This window comes from Lissotriton vulgaris, chromosome 6, assembly GCF_964263255.1.
Source record: "Lissotriton vulgaris chromosome 6, aLisVul1.2, whole genome shotgun sequence".
NCBI lineage: Eukaryota > Metazoa > Chordata > Amphibia > Caudata > Salamandridae > Lissotriton > Lissotriton vulgaris.
The window spans coordinates 1,830,222,467-1,830,248,147 of record NC_141694.1 but is presented as its reverse complement, the minus strand read 5'-3'; the positions used below and the strand labels follow the sequence as shown (position 1 = coordinate 1,830,248,147).

At 45.3% G+C, this 25,681-nt stretch overlaps 1 protein-coding gene across 2 annotated transcripts in view; it reads right to left on the bottom strand.

The window, feature by feature from the left end:
* Positions 1–2,703: 2,703 nt before the first annotated feature.
* The window catches only part of HADHA (hydroxyacyl-CoA dehydrogenase trifunctional multienzyme complex subunit alpha), a 120,202-nt gene continuing 97,224 nt past the window's right edge, over positions 2,704–25,681 (bottom strand). Inside the window, exons 18-21 of one of the 2 annotated variants that reach the window (XR_015296705.1) lie at positions 24,035–24,149; positions 23,256–23,401; positions 2,851–3,336; positions 2,704–2,811 (exon numbers count right to left, since the gene is read on the bottom strand). Coding sequence is in view for 1 of the 2 variants with exons in the window: in XM_086928099.1 (XP_086784225.1) it covers positions 3,191–3,336; positions 23,256–23,401; positions 24,035–24,149 (407 nt within the window). In the remaining variant the exon portion in view is untranslated. Of the gene's footprint in view, positions 3,337–23,255; positions 23,402–24,034; positions 24,150–25,681 lie in introns of both variants that reach the window. The other variant, XM_086928099.1, reaches the window with a different exon arrangement.

Sequence of the window (25,681 nt, the reverse complement as noted above, 5' to 3'; positions counted from 1 at the left end):
TAGTGCCTAGTATCAGATTTACTTTAGTGATTCAGCCAGAGCATCTAGCGTCCTTCTAAGTTTTAAACGAAAATGTCAATGCTTATTTGACCTGGCTAAACTTTTCTTTGACCTGGGACCTGCTGGCTGCACATGGATCTCTACTAAACTCACTGGGTCAAGTCATTGGGTAACCAGTCACCTACTGAAAAATAGGATACTTAAAAGCCAAAGGAAAACATCCTCTGGACTACTTTTTGTGGGATTCATTTCCTGTTCATTTCCGCCGTCCCGCCCTTTTACATCACAGAATTTACTAATTCACACCCCCCTATTCCCCTTAAGCATGTTAGCTTCCATGTTCTTCCCAGGCGTGAGTCCTTCTTGCTCGCTTAAATACACATTAATGACCCTTATAGATACCCATTCATGACTACTATGGCCAAAAGCCTTAAGCCTAGGTATTACTTTGTTTATCTATTTGAGTGACTCTTTAATCCTTTTCATTGCATTAACATGGGTCCATTGAACTCTGGTTCTCCAACCTTTGTAATTGCAGTTTTGGCGCTAGTTCCTTCTGTTGTCCCAGAAATTCAGGGCTCCGGCTGTTTCTCTAATTTCTGCAGCCGAGCCCCAAGCTCTAATTATGTTAAAGTCCCAGCTGCACTGTTTGTTGTAGGGGGCAGGGGTTAGAGATGTACGTTTTTGGGGGATTATTTTTGTTGAGAAGTGGCAGCACATTTAAGTTGAGAATTTAGCAATTTTGCTTATTCTACGAAACAAACTTTTTAAAAAGTGGCAGCCTGTTTGTTCATGGCTAATTCACAATATTGAACTAAGTATCTTGCAGTTCTGAATGTTGTTTGGAGGGCCCTTAAACGTGCAATGATCTGTACTACTTGTGGAATGTTTCAAGGCTCCCACAAATTGAAGTGGAAACATGGGCCATGTTGATTGATGTACGAGAGGATAGAAGGCTTTACTTGAAGGGCCTTTAAAAAAGGGTTTTAATTCTTTAAACTGTGACCTTGGCCTCAATCACAAGTTTCACATCCCAATGATAGTGCTGCCAGGGTGGTTTCTGATTCTCCTCTCTGCCTTGCACCCTTCTCCGTCTCTGCCCTGCACCCTTCTCCGTCTCTGCCTAGCACCCTTCTCCCTCTCTGCCTAGCACAATCTGCCCAGCACCCTTCTCCCTCTCTGCCTTGCACCATTCTCCGTCTCTGCCCTGCACCCTTCTCCCTCTCTGCCTAGCACCCTTCTCCCTCTCTGCCTAGCACCCTTCTCCCTTTCCGCCTTCTCCACCTCCGAGTACAGCAGTGCATGCTATCTAAAACTCTAATAAACAGTAAATACTGTGGGCTTGGGTTACGATTGTTGTTACCCTTCTCCCTCTCTACTTCTCCCTCTCTGCCTTGCACCCTTCTCCTTCTCTGCTTCTCCCCCTCTGCTTTGCACCCTTCTCCATCTCTGCCTTGCACCCTTCTGCTAGTGATTTTTTTACCCCCTCTAGCCCGCCCCAATGACCCCGCCCCCAAATGACCCCGCCCCCACCGGTGCGGCCCTCGGCCACAAACCACACTGTAAATTCGGCCCCCGAGAGAAAGTTTGTGAGTACCCATGCTTCATGGCAATAAAAGTTTGAAATTCTGCTTGAATGTCAAATCTTGTTGGAAAAGGTCTGCTTGGGACACGTTTTCAAAGGAGGGAAATAGGATACAGACATTCTTGAATATCTTTTTGGTTGCTGAAAACTAAAAAAGTTTGTTCTTCCAGACTTGTCTCCCAGTTTGTTGTAGATACAGAACCTATCTCAAACTGAATTTTAGTGTAAGATGTGGGAGGACCTCAGGATCACCATGAGACACTCCCCTGCAGATAAAAGTGGTTAAGTACCTTCGCCTTCTTGGAAATGCTCTGCCTTGACAACCTTGCCTCATTGGTTAGGGCATCTTCAGTGGTCATTTCCACCATGCATCAGGCATTACACAACACACCTGGACCTGTGGCAGATCAGAAGGTAAAATCCTTGACCAGGACAAACTTTGTTGATGTATCCAATCCACGCTCCATTGCAGTTTGTGTCAAATTGTACCGAGACCCTTGACTAAAAATAGCACTTTGTGCTTCTTGGGGATATTTTCACTTACAACATTAACAATTATATCTAGGTCCCATTCTTAAACTTTGTCACATGGTGTTATTTTGCTTATTTAATTTTTCTTACTCATTGTGGGAATGTAATTTTTTTTGCATTGTATAAATAGTATACACATTGTCTCTAAGTTCAGACGGTCTGGTCTACGCGATAGCTACCGGGGGGAGGGGGCAAGCTCAGGTTTATTTAGGGAGTTTTGTGGCTTACCTTGACAAGGATTAAGATTATTACTTGACATGGGTATCTACTTCCCTCTACTAATAACCTAATTTCTTAAAGTTCTACATGCCAGTGAACAGAAACCTCTAGAGAAAAAGCGTAAATTAAGGTGATACTATTAAGTTAGGCCATAGCAGACTCCAAGCACTTAGTTTTAATAATGCGGCCTATTGAAAAGTGTGGGCGATTTCAAGGTCCATAAAACTCAGACGACATTTTTACGTCATTGCACACAAGAATAACTACTTTATCAACAACCCTGTATCAATCAACGATCAATGCTATACATAGCATTACACATACATGCTTATGAAATGGGACAATGGAGTGAACAGAGAAAAGACAACTGAAAATAGCTCTCTTTTATTATTACAAACGTTTGTATGAGTGACAATTCATGTTTTGTATGGAAACCGCCTTGCAATTTATGTTTTGTATGGAAACCACATTGGCAGCTTATGCTGACCAGCATAAGCTGCCAATGTTTTCTTGACATCTCGTCACTTCTCCTCAGATCAGAACATGTGGAGCGACCGGAGAATGAAGCAGGAAATGAAGGGAGCACATTACTCCTAATTAGACAACATTAAGTGCAAAATTAAACTGAGAAAAGCTTTGTTAATAGCTGTGTAAATCAGTGCCAAGTTGCATAGTATAACTAAGGCACATTTGGACTAAAAGTCTTTGACCGAGATCATCTGACATTCACCGTCATACCACCCTGTGAACTGGGTTTCAAGGATAATTTTACAAAAACTCTAGAGGCAAGATGCTAGCTTCGGCCCTAGGGATATTTTAGTGCATCTCCAATAGAATTCACTTCCACGTATGGATTTAATGATGGAATTTCTTGCTTGGATTGTTGGCGTGGTCGATTAGTAACTGGCACGGTGTGAACTGACTTCCATAGACAGCCTCATACTTCCTCATTTTCTCGACCACACCTTTGGCCCCATAGGAGTCTACAAATCGGAATGGACCTGGGAAAGACAAAATAGAGCGTTTAAGGTAAGGGTTCCACAAAATTTACAAGATAAAGAATATTGGCTCTAAAAGGTACAGGAGCAGCTATGTTTTATGATGGGCGCTACCACACAACCATGTAAAGTGAAATGCACATTTGTAAGTGTGGTACAGCACATTAGTGCAAGAAGGAAGAAGTACAGGACTTCAGCATTACACCTTCTGTAGGACTTGCACTGCTGATCCAATGGATGGTGACCCATGGGAAGGCATATGGGGTGCTTTCAGAAGAATACAAATACTTTACCACCAGCTAGTTAAAGACGAGAGTCCACTAGCTATCATGAAACCAATCATGGGGCACTCTGTAAATCCAAGGATTTAGCGGCAAGGGACTCACTTGACTTAAATAGAACTCATGTTAGATTTCTCTTCCTTAACCAATAAAGAAAGCAAAGCATTCCCAAAAGAATAGGTTACCAGAGGTTCATTGAACAATTCCTATCCAGGTTAAAGGAAGATGTGTAGCTGCACAAATATGAGTAACTCAACAAAACCCCCGATATGAAAAAGCGAAGCAAATCTGGATAGAAAACGAACAAGTACGCAATACCACCTTGTTTTCGTGTAAGCTATGTTCATCAATGGACAGAGCTTTACCTTCACTAAGCACATTTAAGTCACTGCTACAAGCAACACCACCATCCTCATTAGATGCTGCAGTGAGCAACTATGTATTCATTCAAAGGGTGTTTCCATTTAATCGCGTCACTACTACATTTAGATCTTAAGAGTGAGGCAGTATGTCTATGGGAAAAATGACTTTTTAAAGTCTCTCCATAAAAGCATATACAACCGGAATTTTGAAAAATACATCACTACTGTCCATTCTTGAGTTAAGCGGATAACACCACTAAAGTACCTTCATCCATATACAGCCAGGTCTCACTTGTGTAAAGTCAGCTGATAGCAAAGAAGGCCCTGGACTAACCTTTAATGGGTCATGATAAATAGAATTGCAATAGTGTACACATGCACAAGTAACTTACCTTCGGTAACGATATATCTGTAAGAAACAATAGTTAGTGTTAGATTATTTACCTTAGAATACCCCCAGGCGTCAGACTGGATCCGGAAAGTTTGTCAGCAGTACCCCTGCGCATCGGAAGGCGTCGCCAGCAGCTCCGTGTCCGTCGTTGGCGTCGTGATCGCCGGGATGACGTCGTCAAAGCCCTCGCGCACTGACATTAGTTCTGTACATAGCTTTCCACGCCAGGAAGGCAGAGCCATGCAAGAAACCGACACTGGTGCCATGAAACTAGGGCCCTCAAAGGGAGATACCTTAACCCTAAATATTGGTTTAGCAGAACAGGGAGGATGGGTGGGGCGGTAAGGAATCTAACACTAACTACTGTTTCTTACAGATATATCGTTACCGAAGGTAAGTAACTTGTGCATTTGAAAGAAACAGGTTAGTGTTAGATTCCTTACCAAGATCACACCAGAAAGTCCTGGAGAACAGAACGTTGGGAAGGAAAGAAGGAATTCCTCAGAACAACTTTGTCCGGATGGACAGAAAGGAAAGGAGGGAACGGAGCCTGGAGCTCACTTAATCTTCTGGCAGAGGTGATGGCAACCAGGAAAGCAGTTTTAAGAGTCAGAAGGCGAAGAAGACAATTATGAAGTGGCTCAAAGGGAGCACACTTCAGATAAGTCAACACCAGGTTCAAGACCCACTGAGGAATCACGAAAGGAATAGGAGGGAATATGTGTGTGATGCCTTTCAAGAATCTATTTACACCAGGAGACTTGAAAAGAGAAGGCTGATCAGGAAGCATTAAGAAGGCTGAAATGGCCGAAAGATAGCCTTCGATAGTGCCTAGAGCAGAGCACTGCTGGGCAAGAGAGAAGAAAGAGGAGAACCTCTGAAAGAGAGGCAAAGAGTGGATCCATAGCCTTTGCTGTGCACCATGCCACAAACTTATTCCACCTGCAGGCGTATACCGTCTCAGTGGAGGGACGGCTGACTGCCAGAATGACATCACAGACTTCAGGAGGCAAATCAAAATGGCATCAACTGTCGCCGCTCAATATCCACACATGGAGGTGGAGGCTGGACAGGTTCGGGTGGAGGACCGTCCCATGCTGCTGCAACAGAAGGTCCTCCTGAAGAGGCAGTCGAATCGGGGGACCGATGGACATACTGAGTAGCTCGGGATACCAGTATCTTCGTGCCCAGTCCGGAGCCAGAAGTAGGACTTTGGCCTGGTCCCACTTGATCTTCTTCAACACTCTAGGCAGAAGTGGGTTAGGCGGAAAGGCGTACAACAAACCACAACTCTACTTGTGACGAAAAGCGTCGCCTAGCGAGTGCCGCCTTGGAAACTCCAACGCGAAGAACTGATGACATTTCGCGTTCCTTTCGTGACTAATAGATCTAACCAAGGCTCTCCCCACAGCAGAAAGAGACCTTGCGCCACGTCAGAGTTCAGACGCCATTCGTGATCCATCATGCACCGGCGGCTGAGTTTGTCCACCCTGGCGTTCAGAGAACCTGCCAGGTGTTGAACCACCAAGGTAAAACCTTGATGTTCCAGCCATGTCCAGAGGCGCAGAGCCTCCTGACATAGGGTCCACGACCCCACTCCGCCCTGTTTGTTGCAGTACCACATGGCGGTGCTGTTGTCCGTGAACACCTGCTCTACTCTTCCCCAGACAGAGGGAAGGAATGACCTCAGTGCAAGTCGGATCACCCGCAGCTCCAGAAAGTTGATGTGGAGCCAGGACTCCGCCGGAGACCAAAGGCCTCTGATCTCCTCCTCTCCTATATGACCACCCCATTTCAGGAGGGACGCATAAGTCACCACTGTGTGCTCCGGTTGGGGAAGAGAGGCATCTGCCATTGACCCAATCGCGATTCGTGAGCCACCTCTGCAGCTATCTCGCAGTGCCCTCCGAGATCAGGACGTGGTCGGACAGGTTGCCTTGATGCTGCACCCACTGGAACTTCAGGTCCAACAGCAGAGCCCGCATCCGCCATCTGGCATGATGCACCAACAGGATGCAGGAGGCCATCAGCCCCAGGAGCCGTAGGGTCAAACGCGGGATAAATGCTGAAAGATTGGAATCAAGAGCCTGAATATCCCAAGCCCGCAGCTCGTGAGGATAAACCCGAAACGGCAGAGTCCAGAACCGCTCAGATGAAGAGGAGCTTCTGAAAGGGAATCAGGTGCGACTTCGGCACTTTGTTGGAGAACCCCAGCAAATGCAGGAGTTCGGCCGTTGTCTGGAGGTGGTTGACTACTGTCTGGGGCAAGCCCGCCTTCAAAAACCAGTCGTCGAGATAGAGGAAGACTGGAACCCCTGATCTGCACAGATGAGCTGCGACCACCGTCATCACTTTCGTGAACACCCGAGGGACACTGGTAAGGCCGAAGGGAAGCACGGTAAACGATAAGTGCTCGTGGCCTACCGTGAACCGCAGGTAGCGCCAGTGGGCAGGCAGGACAGAGATGTGGAAATATGCGTCCAGCAAGTCTAACGCTACTATCCAGTCTCCAGGGTCTATGGCAGCTAGAACCTGAGCCAAAGTTAGCATCTTGAACTTCTCCTTCCGGAGGAAGCAGTTGACGCTCCGGAGGTCCAAGATGGGACGCAGGCCCCCTTTGTCCACCAGGGGAACCAGAAAGTAGTGGGAATAACAACCACGTCCTACTTCTGGCCCACGAACACGCTCTATGGCCCCCTTGGCCAAGGGCCGTAACTTCCAACTGCAGAAGTTGCAAGTGATCCCCTGACATGCGGAGGCACTGCGTTGGCATGGTTGGAGGGGTCGCCTCGAAGGGGAGGGAGTAGCCCCTTCGGACGATTTGCAGCACCCACCTGTCCGAAGTGATCGTACACCAGTGAAGGAGGTGATGACGAACTCTGCCCCCCACTGGCCTCGTATAGACCTGAAAGCTCGGACTAGGAAGGCTTTGAGGCAGATGCTGCGGGAGTGGATGTGGACTGACCGGGCCTCTGTCCCCCAGCACCACCACAGCGGTTACCACGTCTGCGTGGAGGTTGGTTCTGCGGCCTGTGGCTCTAGGAACTAGTGGGGGCGCCCCTTCCTTGGCCACGAAAGGAATGAAAAGTAGAAGTCTGCTGGAGCTGGCCCGACAGGCCCAAGGACTTGGCCGTAGCCCTGTAGTCCTTGAAACGCTCAAGCTCACTGTCTGCTTTGTCACCAAAAAGCTGACGGCCATCGAAGGGCATGTCCATGAGCGTGGACTGGACATCCCCGTAGAAATTGGCCAACCTCAGCTAGGTGTGGCGACGGATTGCCACAGACGTGGAAATCGCTCTGTCCAGCGAGTCTGTGGTATCAAGCCCACATCTGATGGAATAACGTGCTGCATCCCGCCCCTCAGCATGAGCTTGGGCGAGCCGTGCCTGGGCCTCCTCTGGGCACTGGGGCAGCACGTCCGCAACCGTATCCCACAGGGAGTGGGTGTAACGGTCCAAAAGGCAAGAGGTGTTGATAGACAGCAACCCCGGTCTGAGTGAGGAGAACAGTTTCTTTCCAAACTGATCAAACCTTTTGGGTTCCCGATCTGGAGGAGAAGTCGGGAATGTGGTCTGGGACGTAGAGGCCTGGATCACCAGACTCTCCGGGGTGGGGTGAACGGACAGAAAGCAGGGGTCGCCTGGTGGAGTCGGGCCACGTTCTCATCCACAGGGGGCACTGTGGAGGGCTTGGACCAAGTGCCCAAACAGAACATCAGTGAGGGCCTCATTGAACAGCAGCAGAGGCTCCGAAGAGCTTATTGGCGGTTGAAGCACCTCGGTGAGGAGATTAGTCCTTCCGGCCGCAGCAGGGAGCTCCAGAGCCACGGCCTTGGCTGCCCTGCGCAACACCACACCAGAAGTAGCACCCTCCTCCGTAGCCATGGAAGGAGGAGAGATGAAACCAGGGTCAGGCGAAGTGTCAAGACCAATGCCCCCGCCCCAGCGTGCCAGAGGATCCTCAGACCCCTCCCAGTCCTCCCCTTCATCCGTGTCCTGATAAACAGGCAGAAATGATGGAGTCGGGTCAAAGGTGAATCAGTCCGACGCCTGGGGATATTCTAAGGTAATTAATCTAACACTAAACGGTTTCTTCAGATCACCTTTTTACTCAACAAGCCCTTTATAGTAGGGTAGCATGCTTCCTAGAGGAATGAATGCTTTCTCTGGGAAGCTGTAAGTAACCACGCTGTAAAGATTTCAGGTGCCAAATTGAGAGATTTGGGATGGAGATGTGGTCCCTATTGCTGCTAAAACTGTTGAATGGAGTTTGCAAAAATAGATGGAAAGACATATCAAACAAAAAACATGACCCAAGATTGAGGATTACCACGTCTGGAGACTAGATCGAGGTGCGGGCCCTTCACTTAGGAAGTATTGCAGAATGGGTGTGTTCATCTGCCATTTGTGAGTATCTGGATGATGTCTGCTCAAGAGATCTGTTAGGTGGGTTCGCCACGTCTGGAAAATATTCTGTTCCATCACAGACAGTTGAGGAGAATGAGCCTCTCCTTCAGTGGCGTAGTAAGGTCAGGTGGTACCCGGTGCGGAAAATTTCTTGTCACCACCAGCTTGACAAAATGGCAAAAATATGTGTTTAAAACACATTGTTGCCATTTTGTCACCCCCCTCATTGAGAACACCCAGGGCGGTCCGCACCCACTGCATCCCACTTCCTACGCCTCTCTGCTCTCCTTGCTTCTGCATGCAGTGTGTTAGTCATGTTGTCTGTGAGATTTAGAATCCTCTTGTTGGAAAGTTTTTCTTGAACGCAACTACTTTGAGCTCTAGCACAATTGTGCATCTATGTGCAGCGACTGGTCTTAAACGGTCAGATTTAGCATATGAGCACGTCAACATTCGGATTTGAATCGGTGGTGAGGATCGACACCCAAAGCAAAACAATCCCCTGAATTTTCTGCATCCCGTACTCAATGCTCATTCTAGTCAGACAATGCTAAATTGATCAAAGTGTACACAAGATCAACAACTGTCTAGTAGGCTGTAATAAGTGGTCGATGTGTTATTGAACAAGCCCATTTTATCATGTTTGCCAGTCCATCAGTATGCCTTCTGATAGAGGTTTTTTAAATAGAGAAATTGCCTATGCACTTTTGTTTTTCCTTAGGATATGAGATTGTCCCATGTGTATGACGGAGGTCAACATATGTTCAACAAGTTTCTCAATCTAGTAACTGCTCTATTCTCCACTTTTCATAAAACACACATCGATCATCGACATCAACCGGTGTGTTCCAGCTTGGCAGACAGGGAAAAAGTTAACTGGTGAAGAAAAGGCTTAACTTCGGAGTGTGAGGTTGAGCTAGTGCACTTAGGACTACTCATGAATGTATTCATTCACTTATATAGTGAACACAGATAACTGAATTCCCTCCAAGTACTCCCACATTATGAATGCATGCATTAATATTTATATAGCGCAAACCTACTTGGGCAGCAACAGAGACCTGCACATAGCATATGATTGGCTCCCAACCCATCTATGCAACGTGGCAGCACACACTCCCCCGAGGACAAGATAACATTAGTAACTCTGTGCCAATGCCACAGTCCTCTTGGCAATATCCACTTTCTCTCCAAATAATGTTTTTTTACCAAACTAAACCCTCTGTAAGCCCAAACAGTTTCTCACAGGCCCTGCACTATTTCACCGGCTCCTTTTGCACAGTAGTGCTTTTTCCTGTATACTGCATCTGAGTCCAGTGCACTACTTCAAATCTTCTGCTCGCCCCTTCTCACAGCCATCTGCACCTTCTGTAATCTAAGCAGATCGGCTACACCCAGTCCTTACACTAGGTAAATAACTTAATCATGGTATTTGAGGTAATTGGAATTTTTATGGTCAGTTATGTCCCCTAACGAGTGCCCCATCGTCTCCATGTACGAGTTATAGTACATGTAACTTCCCTCCGCAACCGAATTTAAAGATGCAAATACATTTGCGTCCAACGTTAACATGTCCTCTTTCAGATCCACCATGAATGGATTGATAATTCAGTTCCTAAGTATGCCGTGCCACCGTCTTTACATGGTGCACTTTCATGTATTTCCTGGCTCTGCCGAGTTAGGCCCTGATTCCTGCCATTGAACCACTTTTCCGTCTCTGTCTCCGAAGGCTGCAACGTGGAGATGAAATACATCCCTGACCTCTGCCTTACTTCCTGCCAAGCGAGCGGTGCCCGGCCTGCTCTGCCTGCCAAAAACAGTATTTTGCCTTCAAGATATCAGCGTAGCCAGCTCAGCCTCCTCGAAAACACATTCCTGTCTAGTAAAATAAGTAAACAGCTCCCCGGCTGCAGAGTAAAGGGCGAAGCCTTCCTGTCCTCCTCATGTAATTCATTGCTCCCGTTACCATGGTAGGCCCTGGCTCCGCGCATCTGCACCCAGACACGCATACATTCAGTGTAGCATAGCCTCTGCCCGAAAGACCTTTTCCTCCAGTATAAACATCCTCCAAACACAAGATATCAGATATGTTTCAGGAACAGGTCGATCTGACATACAAGACTTATGTCTTTTCTACTAGTGTTAAAAGTCAGACTCTTCGCTTCCTCCAGACGCACGTCAATCACACGTCATATTAGCTGCGCGCGCATCCAGGCCATAGGTTTCAGCTGACTCTGCAAGAATTCACTAAGCATCCACCCACGACACTTATCTGTGACATTTCTAGTTCACGCCTCTGTGCACACCCATGTTCACGCCTTTTCGCTACGCACATATGTTCTTATCATATACATTTCACTAGTCACGCCTACTGTAATGCAATGCTATTGTGTCATTTTACTATATATGCCATGTACTGTGAATAAATCGTTGACATCTTTCCTGACATCCCCTTGCATGCCCGAACCCTTGTATTGATGGAATAGATCTCCATTGACTAGAGTCATTTCTGAATTAAAGCCCTTTTAGACTCAGACACCCCGGACTCTGCCTTTCATTTTATTGAGCTATTCTTGAATTCGTAATTATATGGAAAAATGATACGGTAAAATATTTACCACAGAATTTGGCGCCCGAATAGGGACCCCTCCCCCACCCCACGCGCCGGTGATGCGTCGCAGGCCTAGCCCCCTGCCACGGCCGTGACGGACCTCAAGCGCATCTGCAGGATTTCCTGTATCTCCCTCAGGCCCACGGAGGTGACGGAGACTGCGATCGACATCCAGACGAGGCGGTGAGGAGTGCGGAGGATCCCGACCAGAGCCCAGGCGAGAGAGCAGCGTCCGAGGTGTCGAGAGGCCCACCTGTAGTGCCGAGGCGCATGCGTAGTGCGCAGCTGAAGCGGTGACGTCAGTCCAGTCGAGTTTCCGAGGCCTTCCGTTCCGTGCTTCCCGGTGAGTACCGTTGCTGGGGACGCATCAAGACGGGTGCATTGATTTGTATCCGGTCAAGACGGGTTTGGGTACACAGACCCGGTCTGCACTGTTTTAGCAGTGTATCTGTACTGTTTAGCAGTATATCAAGTAATTCCTGTATTCAACGGTTCGACTTTGTTCTCATCATAGAATTAGTGGGTTGTCAATTTATGTTCGAAATGTTTCAATGTGTTTAATGTCGTGGTATGAGTGACTGTTTGCATATTATATTGTGTTCATTGTTTTCGTGTCCATTTTAGAGGCAGCAATGCCTTTATTCTCGAAATTACGACAGATAGGGACTAGAAAAGGGATACTTGAGGAAGCTGTTCCCATCCCACCCAGGGACACTCCTGGTCATTTTATGTACCACAAGCACGGCTTAGATGCCATATTATATCTAGATTTATGGGTGGATTACACGAAAGACTTGTCAGAGAACCAGAGATGGCCTGTTACAGGGACATGGGATGCCGATTGCATCATGAGAGTAGAAGAAGCATTATGGAAAAAGAAAGCCAGACAGTCACAGAAAAATGCCATTGAATTGTGGCGTAAGGAAGCACATAGACGGACAGAGAAAGCACTCAGAAAAGCAGAGAAAAGTAGAGAGGAGTCTGAAAAAGCCAAAGAAAAAGAACTAATAGAAGAAGGAGAACGAGTTAGAATGGAACAACACGACAGACAGAGTAATGCCATTGTGACAGGACTGTATCCAGTTCTGGCCGAGGGCCTGCCCAAGGCGACCCCGGAAATACCAAAGGACTTGCCCCCTCCATTGGTTCCGACTAAATCACGTCATAAGACCGCAGCGGACATTTTCCTTTCTTCCTAATTAGACGATGTAGCTCCCGCATATACTAATGCACCTGCCCATGTACCCGTACCACCTGCTGACGTTAACCTACCCCATGATCATCTACCCCCAGGTCCGCAACAGCAAACTCCACCCGCACCACATCCTCCACCACTTCCTGCACCTGTTGTCACTTCCCCGGTAGTTCTCCCTAATGGTATTCATCCACTTAATCCTTTTGTTCAGGGTCCAATTCCGCCACAAATACCGACCCTACAGCCAGGTTATGCTCAAGCCTCCGCCTCAGGAGGTGCTAGAGGAGATTTCCGTACCCCGCCACAGTTACAACGTATGACAATGAGAAATTTCGCAATGTCACGAACACCTAAAGGAGCTCCAGCCGAAAAACTTCAAGAACAGCTTACTGATTGCAGATATGATCCAGTGCCAGGACATACAGGGCCCATGTTATTAGCATCCCTACGTTTAAGACGTGTTACCGATTATTTAGTTTTACTGCCAGAAATGCCAGAACATCTAGACAATATGTATCATTTTATTAGAACAGGAGAAAGACCGGAGTGTGTTGGTGAAGCCATGTCCCGTCAGAAAGTTGAGAACAAAGGTTTAATCATGCGTTTTTTGGTTAATTGTTTAATAAGGGAACAAGATCAGGCAGGTTTTCCACAAGATGAAATGAATAGATTGACCAGATGGAGCCAGAATATATCTGAGGGTAAACATGATAAAGAGAAATGTGTACATGCTATGGTTAGAAAGATCCGTAAAGAAATAATAGCAATACATGCCCGTCGAGAATCTGAAGAGCCACTTGAATCAGGCGATCAGGACTCCTCGCAGGAGGAGGATGAACGAGAGAATCCAGCAGAAACCTCGCAACAAGCAAATAGAAAAATTATGGCATATGTAGGTAGAGAGAAACTCCCTAGACCGTATCCTTTTGATAGGCCCTTCGATAGACCCATTCGTAAACAAGAAACGTTTGAACACAAGAAACGTTACCTTTGTCCGATATCAGAGCGATCTACCCTTGAGCATGTATGCCAAAATACTGACAAAGTACTGAAAGACAGAGTAGGTTATCAAGAACTGAATACCTTACGTGATCAAGAGCTAGCCCGGTCCGCAGTACAGTGGGCCGGGGATGACAGTATATATAAAGACGATTCAGTAGTGCAAACGTTTTTAAGTCTTACTCCAGAAGAACAGCGACTAGCTGGTATATATATGACAACACCTCATCATACAGTATGAAAACCTAGCATCTGATCCAGGTCCGTTATATAACTTATTGCAAGACTTACTCCTGAGACGATGGAGAGGTCTAGGTACCGTTCTAATTGAAACGATTTTAGAGCAACGTCACAAATCTAGAACCTTCTTGACTCCACATCTAGTTCCCGTTCCACCCCCAGTCAGGCAATCATATAACTTAGACAAACAGAATCCTTTACGAGAAGTACATCCAATCCGGAATCCTGATGATACCTTTGCACGTGTGTATGTATACACGACTATAACTAAAATGGAATTATTAGAAATGAAGAAAATAGTGCCCAGTCATGATAAAGACCCCGCAGGTTTTCACCGTGAAATAAAAGACATGTTACTCATGGGAGATTACACCTATCCCGACATTATGAAAATATTGAAAGTATTATTGCCTGCCGGTATTTACGAGAAACTCAAAGAAAAAGAATGGGAGGTGGGAGACAAAAAGATTGATTGGGCGGCATTAGAAGCCGAAGAAACGACTCGAACCCCAGGTCTAGGTCTTGGGGATAAAACTAAAGCATTACCAGGATTGTTAGTACAGGTTTTGCCAAGATTGTTAGCAACTAAAAAGGAGGACTGGGATGCGATCTCAGCCTGCAAACAGAAGCCCGATGAAGACACTAGTGATTTTTATTCCCGATTTGAGAAATGTTTTACTATCAATAGTGGCCTGAAAACAAGTAGCGAGTCATATCCACACCTTTTTGTATCCAAATTAGTCGAAAATTCATTGCCCCAGGCTAAGAACCGTGTACTGAAAGTTGAGAGCACATGGCAAGCTAATTCGCCTTCCCAAATGTTACAGATGTTACAATATCACCAGAACAGAATTAGAGAGGAACATGATCACGAACAGAGACGTATGAAAGACACGAAAATGAAGATGTTAGTTGCTCAGTCAGTTCCAGCAGATGGTCAGAAAAAGGGCGCTACACATTCAAATAATTCAGCGGCTCCTGTTAAAGGGACATGCAACTATTGTAAACAGCCAGGTCACTATGTAAACGATTGCGCAGTTTTGAAACACAATATCGCCACAGGTAAAACCAAAGAGAGACCACGTCCGCCCAGACAGGATCAGGTCCAACAACATGTTCCACAAAATGTACAACCTATGCATGTTCCACAGCAGGCCGTAGCGGTACCACAGCCCCAACCCATTGCCGCGACTCAGCATGTCACACAGCAGATGTACCAGTATGCCCAATCTGATTACCCAGATTATCAGCAATACACATGAAACAGCCTAGAGAGGGAGGTTGGTTTGCCCCTTATAGAGGTTCCTGTAGATCAAGAGGGTCCTTATGTACATAGCCAGGTGTTAGGGAAAGATAGAAAGTTTTTGATTGACACAGGGGCAAGCAGAACAACCATCAGTCACGAAGAGGTTCCAGGGGCACCCCTCTCAGGCTCTCAGAATGTTTCCCTTGGATTTTCAGGAAAGCCTATTGTTAATGAAGTATCGAAACCAGTACCCCTTGCCGTTGGTCCATTGTCCCGAACCACTGATTTATTGCTCACGAAATCATGTCCAGAAAACTTGCTTGGTATTAAAACCCTGAAAGCTCTAGGAGCTGTAATTTGTTGTTCTCCGGAAGGAGTCAGGCTGTTCCTTCGTGACTTCAAGGGCCATTATGTATTGAGAGATTTTGATCCCAGGTTACAGAACGTTCCTGCACATTTATGGGCGAAAGGCCCTACTGATGTAGGTTGTATGCACATTACACCGTATCGCGTTACACTCAAGCCAGGAGTTATACTACCACGTATTCGACAATACAAGTTACCACCAGATGCTGTAGTGGCTTTACTGAAAATAATTGATGAGCTCATTGCACAAGGAGTGGTTGTAGAAACCGACTCCAATGTTTGTAATTCTCCTATCATTCCGATTCTTAAACGTACAGATCCTAATGCACCTCCAGTCTATCGACTGATTATTGATTTACGCGAATTGAATAAATGCGTGGTACCCCAGTATCCTGTGGTCCCAGACATCTCTTCCTTATTGACAGCTATTGATTCAGAGGCGACGTTCTTTACTGTAATCGATCTGAAGAACGCCTTCTTTAGTGTCCCCATTGATCCGGAAAGCCAGTATCTTTTCGGAATCTGTTTAAATGGCCGAAGCTTCAAATTTGCACGCGCACCTCAAGGATTCACAGAAAGCCCCAGCATCTACAGCCAAGCGCTGAAACGACAACTCGACGATATTCACATGCCTCCCAATACTGCCCTATTACAGTACGTCGATGATCTCTTGATCACCGCCCGAAGTGAACCAGAATGTGAACAAGCCTCACTGACAGTATTGTTTTTCTTGGCGGACAAGGGACACAAGGTGTCTCCTTCGAAGCTGCAATTCTGTGCCCAGCAAGTGGTGTACCTTGGGCACGTGCTGTCCAAAGAGGGGAGACAGCTGACACCAGATCGTATACAGTTAATTGCACATCTTCCACAACCCAAGACACAGAAAGAAGTACGAGCCTTTATTGGCCTCACTTCTTACTGCAGACAATGGATTCCTCAGTATGCATATCTAGCTAAACCACTCATACAGTTGACAACACAGGAGGCAGCGTCTTCGGCTCTCCTCCCATGGACTCAGGAACATACACAAGCTTTTGACGAATTAAAGAAAGCCCTATGTCAAGCACCTGTTTTAGCGACACCATGTTCCAGCAAACCTTTTACACTTTTTGTCACAGAACGAGATGGCACAGCGTTGTCGGTTCTCACTCAGCTTCAAGCAGACAAACACAGACCGTGTGCTTATTTTTCGAGCACATTAGACCCAGTAGCCCAGGCCTTGCCTGCATGCTTGAAATCAGTTGCAGCGACAGCTCTAGCAATCAGACAAAGTGATTCCATTGTATTGGGACACCAAATGACAGTACAGGTTCCACATTCTGTGGAAGATCTCCTAAACAGAACACAGACCCAACACTTGACTATAGCACGACTGACAGGCTATGAACTGACGTTATTCCAGCCACACATAGAAATCAGACGTTGTAATACACTGAATCCTGCTACACTTTTACCTTCGAGCACAACAGATCCTACTCCACATGACTGCGTAGACGTAGTCGACACAGTTACGAAACCCAGACAAGACTTGACAGATGTCGCATTACCCGATCCAGACCTGACACTATGTGGATGGTTCATGTATGAGAACATGTACAGGAGAGCTAGTGGCCGCATATGCAGTGACCACTGAGACGGAAGTCATAGAAACACATCGCATTGACACCCTGTCAGCCCAAGCAGCAGAGCTCGTTGCTCTGACCCAAGCCTGCATACTAGCCCAGAACAAGAAAGTAAACATATACACAGATTCACGTTATGCATTCGGAGTCGTTCACGACTTCGGTGTCCTCTGGCAAGAGAGAGGTTTTCTAACCTCTCACAGAGCCAAAATCCAGCACGGTCCCCTCATTCAAGCACTGTTAGAAGCAATACATTTGCCTACAGCCATAGCCATCATGAAGTGCAAGGCACATACAAAAGTAACAGACAAGATTTCCCAGGGTAACGACTTTGCAGATCAGACAGCGAAATACACAGCACAGACTCATACACAGACGACTGATATGACAAAGACTGATGTATCATCACTGACACACAGCATGACAGTCAGGGACCCCACATTAGATGTCATTGACATACAGACACATGCTACTCCAGACGAAATCAAGAAATGGGCTGAACAAGGAGGGGTCCATACAGATCAAGGTTGGATGACGAGGGGAAAAACCACATGGTTCCTCCCCGACTCTATGGTTCAAGTTATCATCAACACTGCACATAGCCCAGCACATTTAGGTGAAAAAGCCATGTTAGACAGTTTACAGAATCTATGGTTCAACAAGCATTTACGAGCAGCAGCAAAACAGAAAGTGCGTACCTGCATGATCTGTTGTCAGTTCAATCCAGGAAAAGGGATTCCCGTAGAGCAAGGTGGATTTCATCCTCCTGACTATCCTTTTGAAGTCCTCCAGATGGATTATATCCAGATGGACAGGTGCCGAGGATTTAAGTATGTCCTCGTAGTTGTATGTGCCCTATCCCGATGGACAGAAGCGTATCCCGTTCCAGATTACACTGCCCCGACCACTGCCAGGCAGCTGGTTCGTGAGTTTTTCCCTCGATACGGTTTGCCCCGTGTCGTGTATTCAGACAACGGTCAGCCATTCTCGTCTGAACTGATGAAGCAGATCTCAGTTCTCTTGGGGTACCAGTGGAAGTTTCACTGTGTCCGGCATCCAGAGGCAGCAGGTCTCGTGGAGCGCCACAATCAGACTCTGAAAACTCGCCTTGCTAAAGTGTGTAAAGAGAAAGGCGTAGATTGGATAGTAGCATTACCAGTTGCACTGTTATATGAGAATGGTAGCCCATTCTAGGACAGGGCTATCTCCGTATGAGGTGGTCTTCGGTAGACCTCCTAATATGTGGGGGACGCCTCTGCCGAGAAAAATAACCGATGTCGAAAGTACTATGCTGACAGATTACCTTGCTTCCTTGATGTCTGCACTACAATCTTGTCATTCACAGGTTGCTGCAGCCTTCCCAGACAACTCCGAGGTGAAGCCACATGCACTGGTCCCGGGAGACACTGTTGTTGTTCGGAACTTCGATAGGACGAGCCCTTTGGAGCCCCGCTGGAAGGAGCCGAAGATTGTTTTGTTAACAACCCGGACTGCAGTAAAGCTAGAGGGGAGGAAGGGCTGGGTACACTCCAGTCACGTGAAAAGATTTCATGGACTTCCGCCAAGCCCTGACTCCCAGAACTCTCACGTACCAAAGACAGACACTAAACTCCCTTTTCGAGAGAAAACTCCCCAAGAGGAGTACAGACAAAAACTGAGGTCTAGTAAGTCAGACAGTTTAATTGTTTAAGTCCCCCTCGGGTGAAGCGGTTAGGCAGTTTCTGACAATGTACAAGCTAGATCCAAATAGAGAGAGAGATAGACAGGAGATCATGAAAAGAAATCGTTACTGTAAAAATCTCCGTAGTAGGTGCATCTGCACCCTGATTATTATGTTTTTTCTGAGTCTCACGTTAATTGGCATCAGCTTGATGTTGTACATGTATTTTCCGATTGCACATTCTTTTTCTAATGACACTGCAGAACACACGTTTAGTGAGCTACCTCCACACGAACTATCTTATCGACTTGCGCTGCGCAACAATTCATTCATCAGTATGCTACACCATTCCCATCAGACCAGCAATGCTACCAATTGTTGGATATGTGGCCGACTCCCTCCCTATCAGAAATATCAGGGAGTTCTGCCCCTCTTTCCGTATCCGTTTACACACAATGGCTCCTGTGGTGCATGGCTTAGTTTAATTAATTCTGTAGATACTGATTCCATAGTTTTCCAGAGCAATTGGGTATGGGGAAACCTGAACACAGTTCTGAATAAGGCATGTTTCCCAGACAAGGAGGGTCTTCCCCAAAGGACAGGGACCGACCTAGAAAACGAAGTGTATGGATTAGGCAATTTTACACTCAACCTCATGATTCTAAATGTTCAGTCAGAAACTAGTCCAGACTTGCCATCTATGTCAGTATTACCAGTCAAAGGTGAATTATGTGTCCGAAAGAATGGTTCAGTACACCTAGGTCATAGTGAATGTACTACTGTGATCGAATTCAGTGATAAAGGCAAGTCTACATTTAAAGCTTCCCGCCATTCCTATTTCATTTGTGGCCATACAGCCTATATACGTTTACCCCTAGACTGGGATGGTACCGGTTACATTGCATCCCTACTGCTTTTCTAGCCCCTCCCGATTATCACAGGAATTCCCGCCTCAATCTAGTTAGGCACAAAAGAGACCTTCCATTAGTTGATTATACTGAAACCGCATGGGAACAATATACAGATTTCAATAAAGGATTCTTTCCCTATCTAGGCACAGTGTCCAATAGTAAATTGATACGCAAATTAACCAGAACTCTCGAAGCAGTAGTGAATGAGACTACTTCAGCTTTGGGCAACTTAACAGAGGAGCAGTCTGCTATGAGACTTGTTGTTCTTCAGAACCACCTTGTCCTTGACGTCATCCTGGCCGATAGGGGCGGAGCTTGTAGAGTCATCGGATCCAGTTGTTGCGTGTTTATTCCTAATAACGCGCCTTCGGTCTATAAGGCCATCACCAGACTTCACGAAATTGCCCATCAGATACACCAGAACCCAGACTCCTGGACTTGGTCCGGTTGGCTCTGGGGTGTAGTAACAGCCTGGGGATGGAAGCTATTGTCATTCCTAGGGATTATATTGGCCATTGTATTCAGGTGCTGTCTATGTCTTCAATGTGGGCCAGCGATTTGCGGCTTGTGCGCCACATCTTGTATTCCCCGCTCAAGTGCACGTTCCCACTCCCGATTAAAGAAAGAAGAACAAATGATGTTATACGAACAAATAGATGGTCTCATGAAAATAGATATATCCTAATGGGTCCGTAGGGGACAAGGAGGGAATGAGGTAATTGGAATTTTTATGGTCAGTTATGTCCCCTAACGAGTGCCCCATCGTCTCCATGTACGAGTTATAGTACATGTAACTTCCCTCCGCAACCGAATTTAAAGACGCAAATACATTTGCGTCCAACGTTAACATGTCCTCTTTCAGATCCACCATGAATGGATTGATAATTCAGTTCCTAAGTATGCCGTGCCACCGTCTTTACATGGTGCACTTTCACGTATTTCCTGGCTCTGCCGAGTTAGGCCCTGATTCCTGCCATTGAACCACTTTTCCGTCTGTCTCCGAAGGCTGCAACGTGGAGATGAAATACATCCCTGACCTCTGCCTTACTTCCTGCCAAGCGAGCGGTGCCCGGCCTGCTCTGCCTGCCAAAAACAGTATTTTGCCTTCAAGATATCAGCGTAGCCAGCTCAGCCTCCTCGAAAACACATTCCTGTCTAGTAAAATAAGTAAACAGCTCCCCGGCTGCAGAGTAAAGGGCGAAGCCTTCCTGTCCTCCTCATGTAATTCATTGCTCCCGTTACCATGGTAGGCCCTGGCTCCGCGCATCTGCACCCAGACACGCATACATTCAGTGTAGCATAGCCTCTGCCCGAAAGACCTTTTCCTCCAGTATAAACATCCTCCAAACACAAGATATCAGATATGTTTCAGGAACAGGTCGATCTGACATACCAGACTTATGTCTTTTCTACTAGTGTTAAAAGTCAGACTCTTCGCTTCCTCCAGACGCACGTCAATCACACGTCATATTAGCTGCGCGCGCATCCAGGCCATAGGTTTCAGCTGACTCTGCAAGAATTCACTAAGCATCCACCCACCTATGACACTTATCTGTGACATTTCTAGTTCACACCTCTGTGCACAGCCATGTTCACGCCTTTTCGCTACGCACATATGTTCTTATCATATACATTTCACTAGTCGCGCCTACTGTAATGCAATGCTATTGTGTCATTTTACTATATATGCCATGTACTGTGAATAAATCGTTGACATCTTTCCTGACATCCCCTTGCATGCCCGAACCCTTGTATTGATGGAATAGATCTCCATTGACTCGAGTCATTTCTGAATTAAAGCCCTTTAAGACTCAAGACACCCCGGACTCTGCCTTTCATTTTATTGAGCTATTCTTGAATTCGTAATTATATGGAAAAATGATACGGTAAAATATTTACTACTTGCCTATTACTATTCTACAACTGCTCTGCCCCTCTACTACCATGAATGGTGGAGTCTGATGACGCACACCCATATGTCTTTCCAAAAAAAGATGGGTGTGTCTTCCAACAGAATCTTAGCACTATACAGAAGCTTCCATCTGTTCCTTAGTTCTTCACTGCTCTACCAATTCAGGAACCAACACAACAACACTACTTCCAGTCAAACTACAGTTTGACTGTAATGTTCTGGTTTGTTTATTGTACTTTTAACCTTGCACAGAAATGGAATGTCATATGGGTTTTAATGACTTTTTATCATGTCTATTTGTAATTTATGAGTATTTTTAACTTTGACTGCTTTGAATGTGTTTTTCCTATTGAAAGGAATTTAACTAATCACACAATTAAAGAATTGTGTACCATTTTGTACAACAGCACTACTTAATAGGCACAGGCAAAGGCCTCCCTTCACCAACACATGTGGTATTGTTCTTGCCAAAGTTCCTACAACTGCGTTGTAAATCCGGACAAAACCAATAGTGACATCCAGCCATCTTTAAATGTTTTTCTGTACTTCCATATCATAGCCATCTTGAAAGGATACGCAAATTACACTCCATGATGGCCGGTCGCTTGCAAAGCAATTTATCAAGCATTTGGTAAAGCAAATATCATGAAGAGGTGTCAACAGCCAGACAAAGTTAGAGAGAAGAGGTTTCATAGAAACACCAATGGATGGAGACTTAGTAGGGACAACACTTAGAAGCACATACAAGTGTCACAATACACACCAGCAAGAGAAGACAACTAAACCCAGGACCACGTTAATCCCCATTTATCACCAATACCTTATGGGAAAACTCAGGTAAAGCTATGTAACCTTTTATGAAATGCTACTGCCTTCAAGGACTGCCCATCCAACCAACAGCAATTGGTCATGAGAGCCAATAGCTGACGGGGACTGACCCAAAAACTACTCTCTGAATGTTTATTCTTTAATATAGTATGGACTGTAAAGTATTGGTAACATGACCAACAAACAGGTGAAGACTGTAAAGTATTGGTAACATGAGGCCTCCAACAAATAGGTGAAGTTGTCTGTAGGCAAGATCTAACAAGCACTGGCAAAGCAAATAGGTCTAGATTTAATGTGCCAGCATATAAAACGTTAGCACATTAATGGAGAAAAAACAATTTGAGTTCAGATTCTTGGACTTTAACACATATTAAGATTCGCGGTCTAGTTGTCTCCGTGAGTGGAGAACTCCTATTTAATATAAACAATACATATACTTTAACTGCAACTTTCTTTGTATCCCAGTTGTTTAATCAGTACCTTATGTCAGTGTTTTACAAATTTTTCAGACCCTTTGAGGTATGTTATAGCTTAAAATACTGTTATTCCATGTTCTTATCCATTACAGCCAGACAGACAGGTCAAGGGTCTTATACATCAACAGCAGAGATCTGGGTCTTATACATCAACAGCAGAGATCTGGGACAATCTTAAAGGCCATTAGTTCAAATCTTGGCAGGCTCACTCAGCCTCTAATCCTTCCAAGGACGATAAAGTGAGTAGAAATGTGTCCAGTAAAAACACAGTACTTCTACAACAAACTCACTTTCTTGAATGTTTGTACACAACAAAAGAAATCAGTTTAAAAGATCACAATGTGAAGCACTTAAGAAGAGAGAACACAAATGTGTGAAGAGCAGGGAGGTAAACGAGCAATCAGCAGCAGACTTACCTCCAAGACAAGGTGGAAAGCCCAGACCGAACACTGCCCCAATGTCACCTTCCACTGGGTTACTGAGGATGCCCTCCTGCAGGCACAGCACTGCCTCATTCACAAACCTGGTCACAAGACGGAGCTGGATGTCCTCGTCTGTCGAGCTGAAACACGAATAAAAAAAAAAAAAACATTTTTACTGAGATCTTTTTGTGGAATCAAACTAAAAAGGAGTGGAATGATAGGGGGAAACCTAAGCCACATATCAGTTTCCCATTGGTAGACAACAAGCAAGATAAATTCTAAAGGTTACAAGCATAAGGATGTATCATGTCTAAGCTCAAACTCTATAACCAATGCCTCTTCTCTTTAGGGATAGTACCTGCAGAGCTATGAATTCTGTTTCGTAAACATTTCAGAAGGAACACATCTATTCATTGTTGCAACAAAACAGTAAGTACAGAATGCTTAGGCTCTAAGGTATCATCCGTTGAACCAAGCAAAGCAGACAAGCCACTCAAACTACAAAAAAGGCACACTGATCACCCCTCTGGTAGGTTGCTGTTATCAGATCTACTGCACTTATCTATACTGGTTTGTGGTAGTCCAGTGTCCATAGGCAGCCTAAGCGATACGAAAAGCTCAAGAAAAAGCCAGAGAAGTTATTTTAAAAAAAAACAAACAAGTATAACTACTGAAGTCAGACTAGTTAAAAGATACAATGTCATGGTATACAAGGAAGGAGAGGATCTGAACATAACATAATGCTTGCTGTTGGTACAGGCTTACTGACTTACACATCGGGTCTGGCTGACAGCTTGAACTTTTCTAGAATCTCATCAGTGCCAGAGTTCAAAGGCCTGCTCTTCGATCCCGCCTGGTACAGGTAAAATCCTTTCCCTGATTTGCGACCTAGGGAAGTTAAAAAAATAAAAAATATAGAAATAAAATAAATAGATCAAGAGGACCTTACGCAATAAAAGTTATTTCCTTATGTTACCGATTTTTCTTCACACTCCCTCACCTCCAATTCAAGCCCAATGAACCAAAATGACAAGAGCACAACTTTCTCAGTCAACATTTGTCCAAACTATGCTTATGCATGGAGTTTATTGTGAAATACTGAAAATAGCAGATGACAGAAGTCCTATTCTACTGCATGGTTGATTTAAATACATCAAAGATTCAGGTGGACAGGTAAGTGTTCCATCAAGGACACTTCTGTGCAAAGTTATCACTAAACAGGTTACACCCTTACCTTTTGGATCCTGAGCAAATAAGTTTTAACATACAACCATGACTAACAATTTTTTTTTTTTTTTAGTAATCCATGATCGCACAAAACCTCACATTACAATACATTAAACCAATTGTTCCATAAAGTAAAATCGCATACATGGTGCACAGCCAGAGCAAAAGAGGGGGGAAAAAAAAAAAAAAAAAAAAAAAAGAAAAAGGCAGGAGGCTTATTCATCCATATTAACAGCCACTGAACCCCAAATCTCACAGCCCAATTTCTTTTTCCGTCTGCCTTTCAAAGCATATAGGCTGTACTCTATATTAAACATTGATAGGAATCTAGCCCTCCATAATTCAAAAGATGGAACATCCTTCTGAAGCGACATTGAGGCAATACACAGTTTAGCAACGGCTGTAGCTAGAAACATCAGATACTGATATTTATAGAGCAATTGATCCTCATCCGATACCGCAGCAACCCCCAGTAATACATGAGCTACAGATAGTCGTACAGGCCCACCCAAAATCTCCGCTAAGAATTTCTCTATATGATCAAACAAAGTATTTAAGTACCTGCAGGTGTAAAAAATATGTACAACATCGGCCTCATCTGACCTACAGCGGAAGCATTTTCCACGATTAGACCCCCCCCCCATTTAGATATTTTAGCTGGGGTATGGTATAAATTAAAAACAGTCTTATAGTGCTGTGCACGAAGGTTAGCTGACAAGCAATCTCCCAGCCAATTCAATAGAGGTTTTGACCAGAGTGCCCAGGCACCCCAGTCGGTTATCCCAGTTTGAATTTTGAATCTCTAGATCATTGCCCATGGTGTCTAACAATAAGGTGTAAAGTGTACCAATCCGTGCGTCTTTCCTCACGGCCTCAAGGAGGGGGTTTGCTTCAATTTTCCATCGAGATTTAAACAGGCAATCGTGAATTTAAAAATATTTAAAGAAATCAGAGAAAGAAAGATGGAATTTATCAATTAACATTTCAAAAGACATCAAATCCCCATCGGTATATACATCTCCTACATATTGAACCCCTTTAGCCCGCCAACTATCTGCACTTCGATCCCAGAATATCGATGGAAGAAGGGTGGTGGCAGTTAGCGGGGTATACCATGACTAACAATTTCAAATGTTACCTATATGATGACTCCGCTACTTTTAGGTCAGAGGTTCATGCACAGTATAAACATT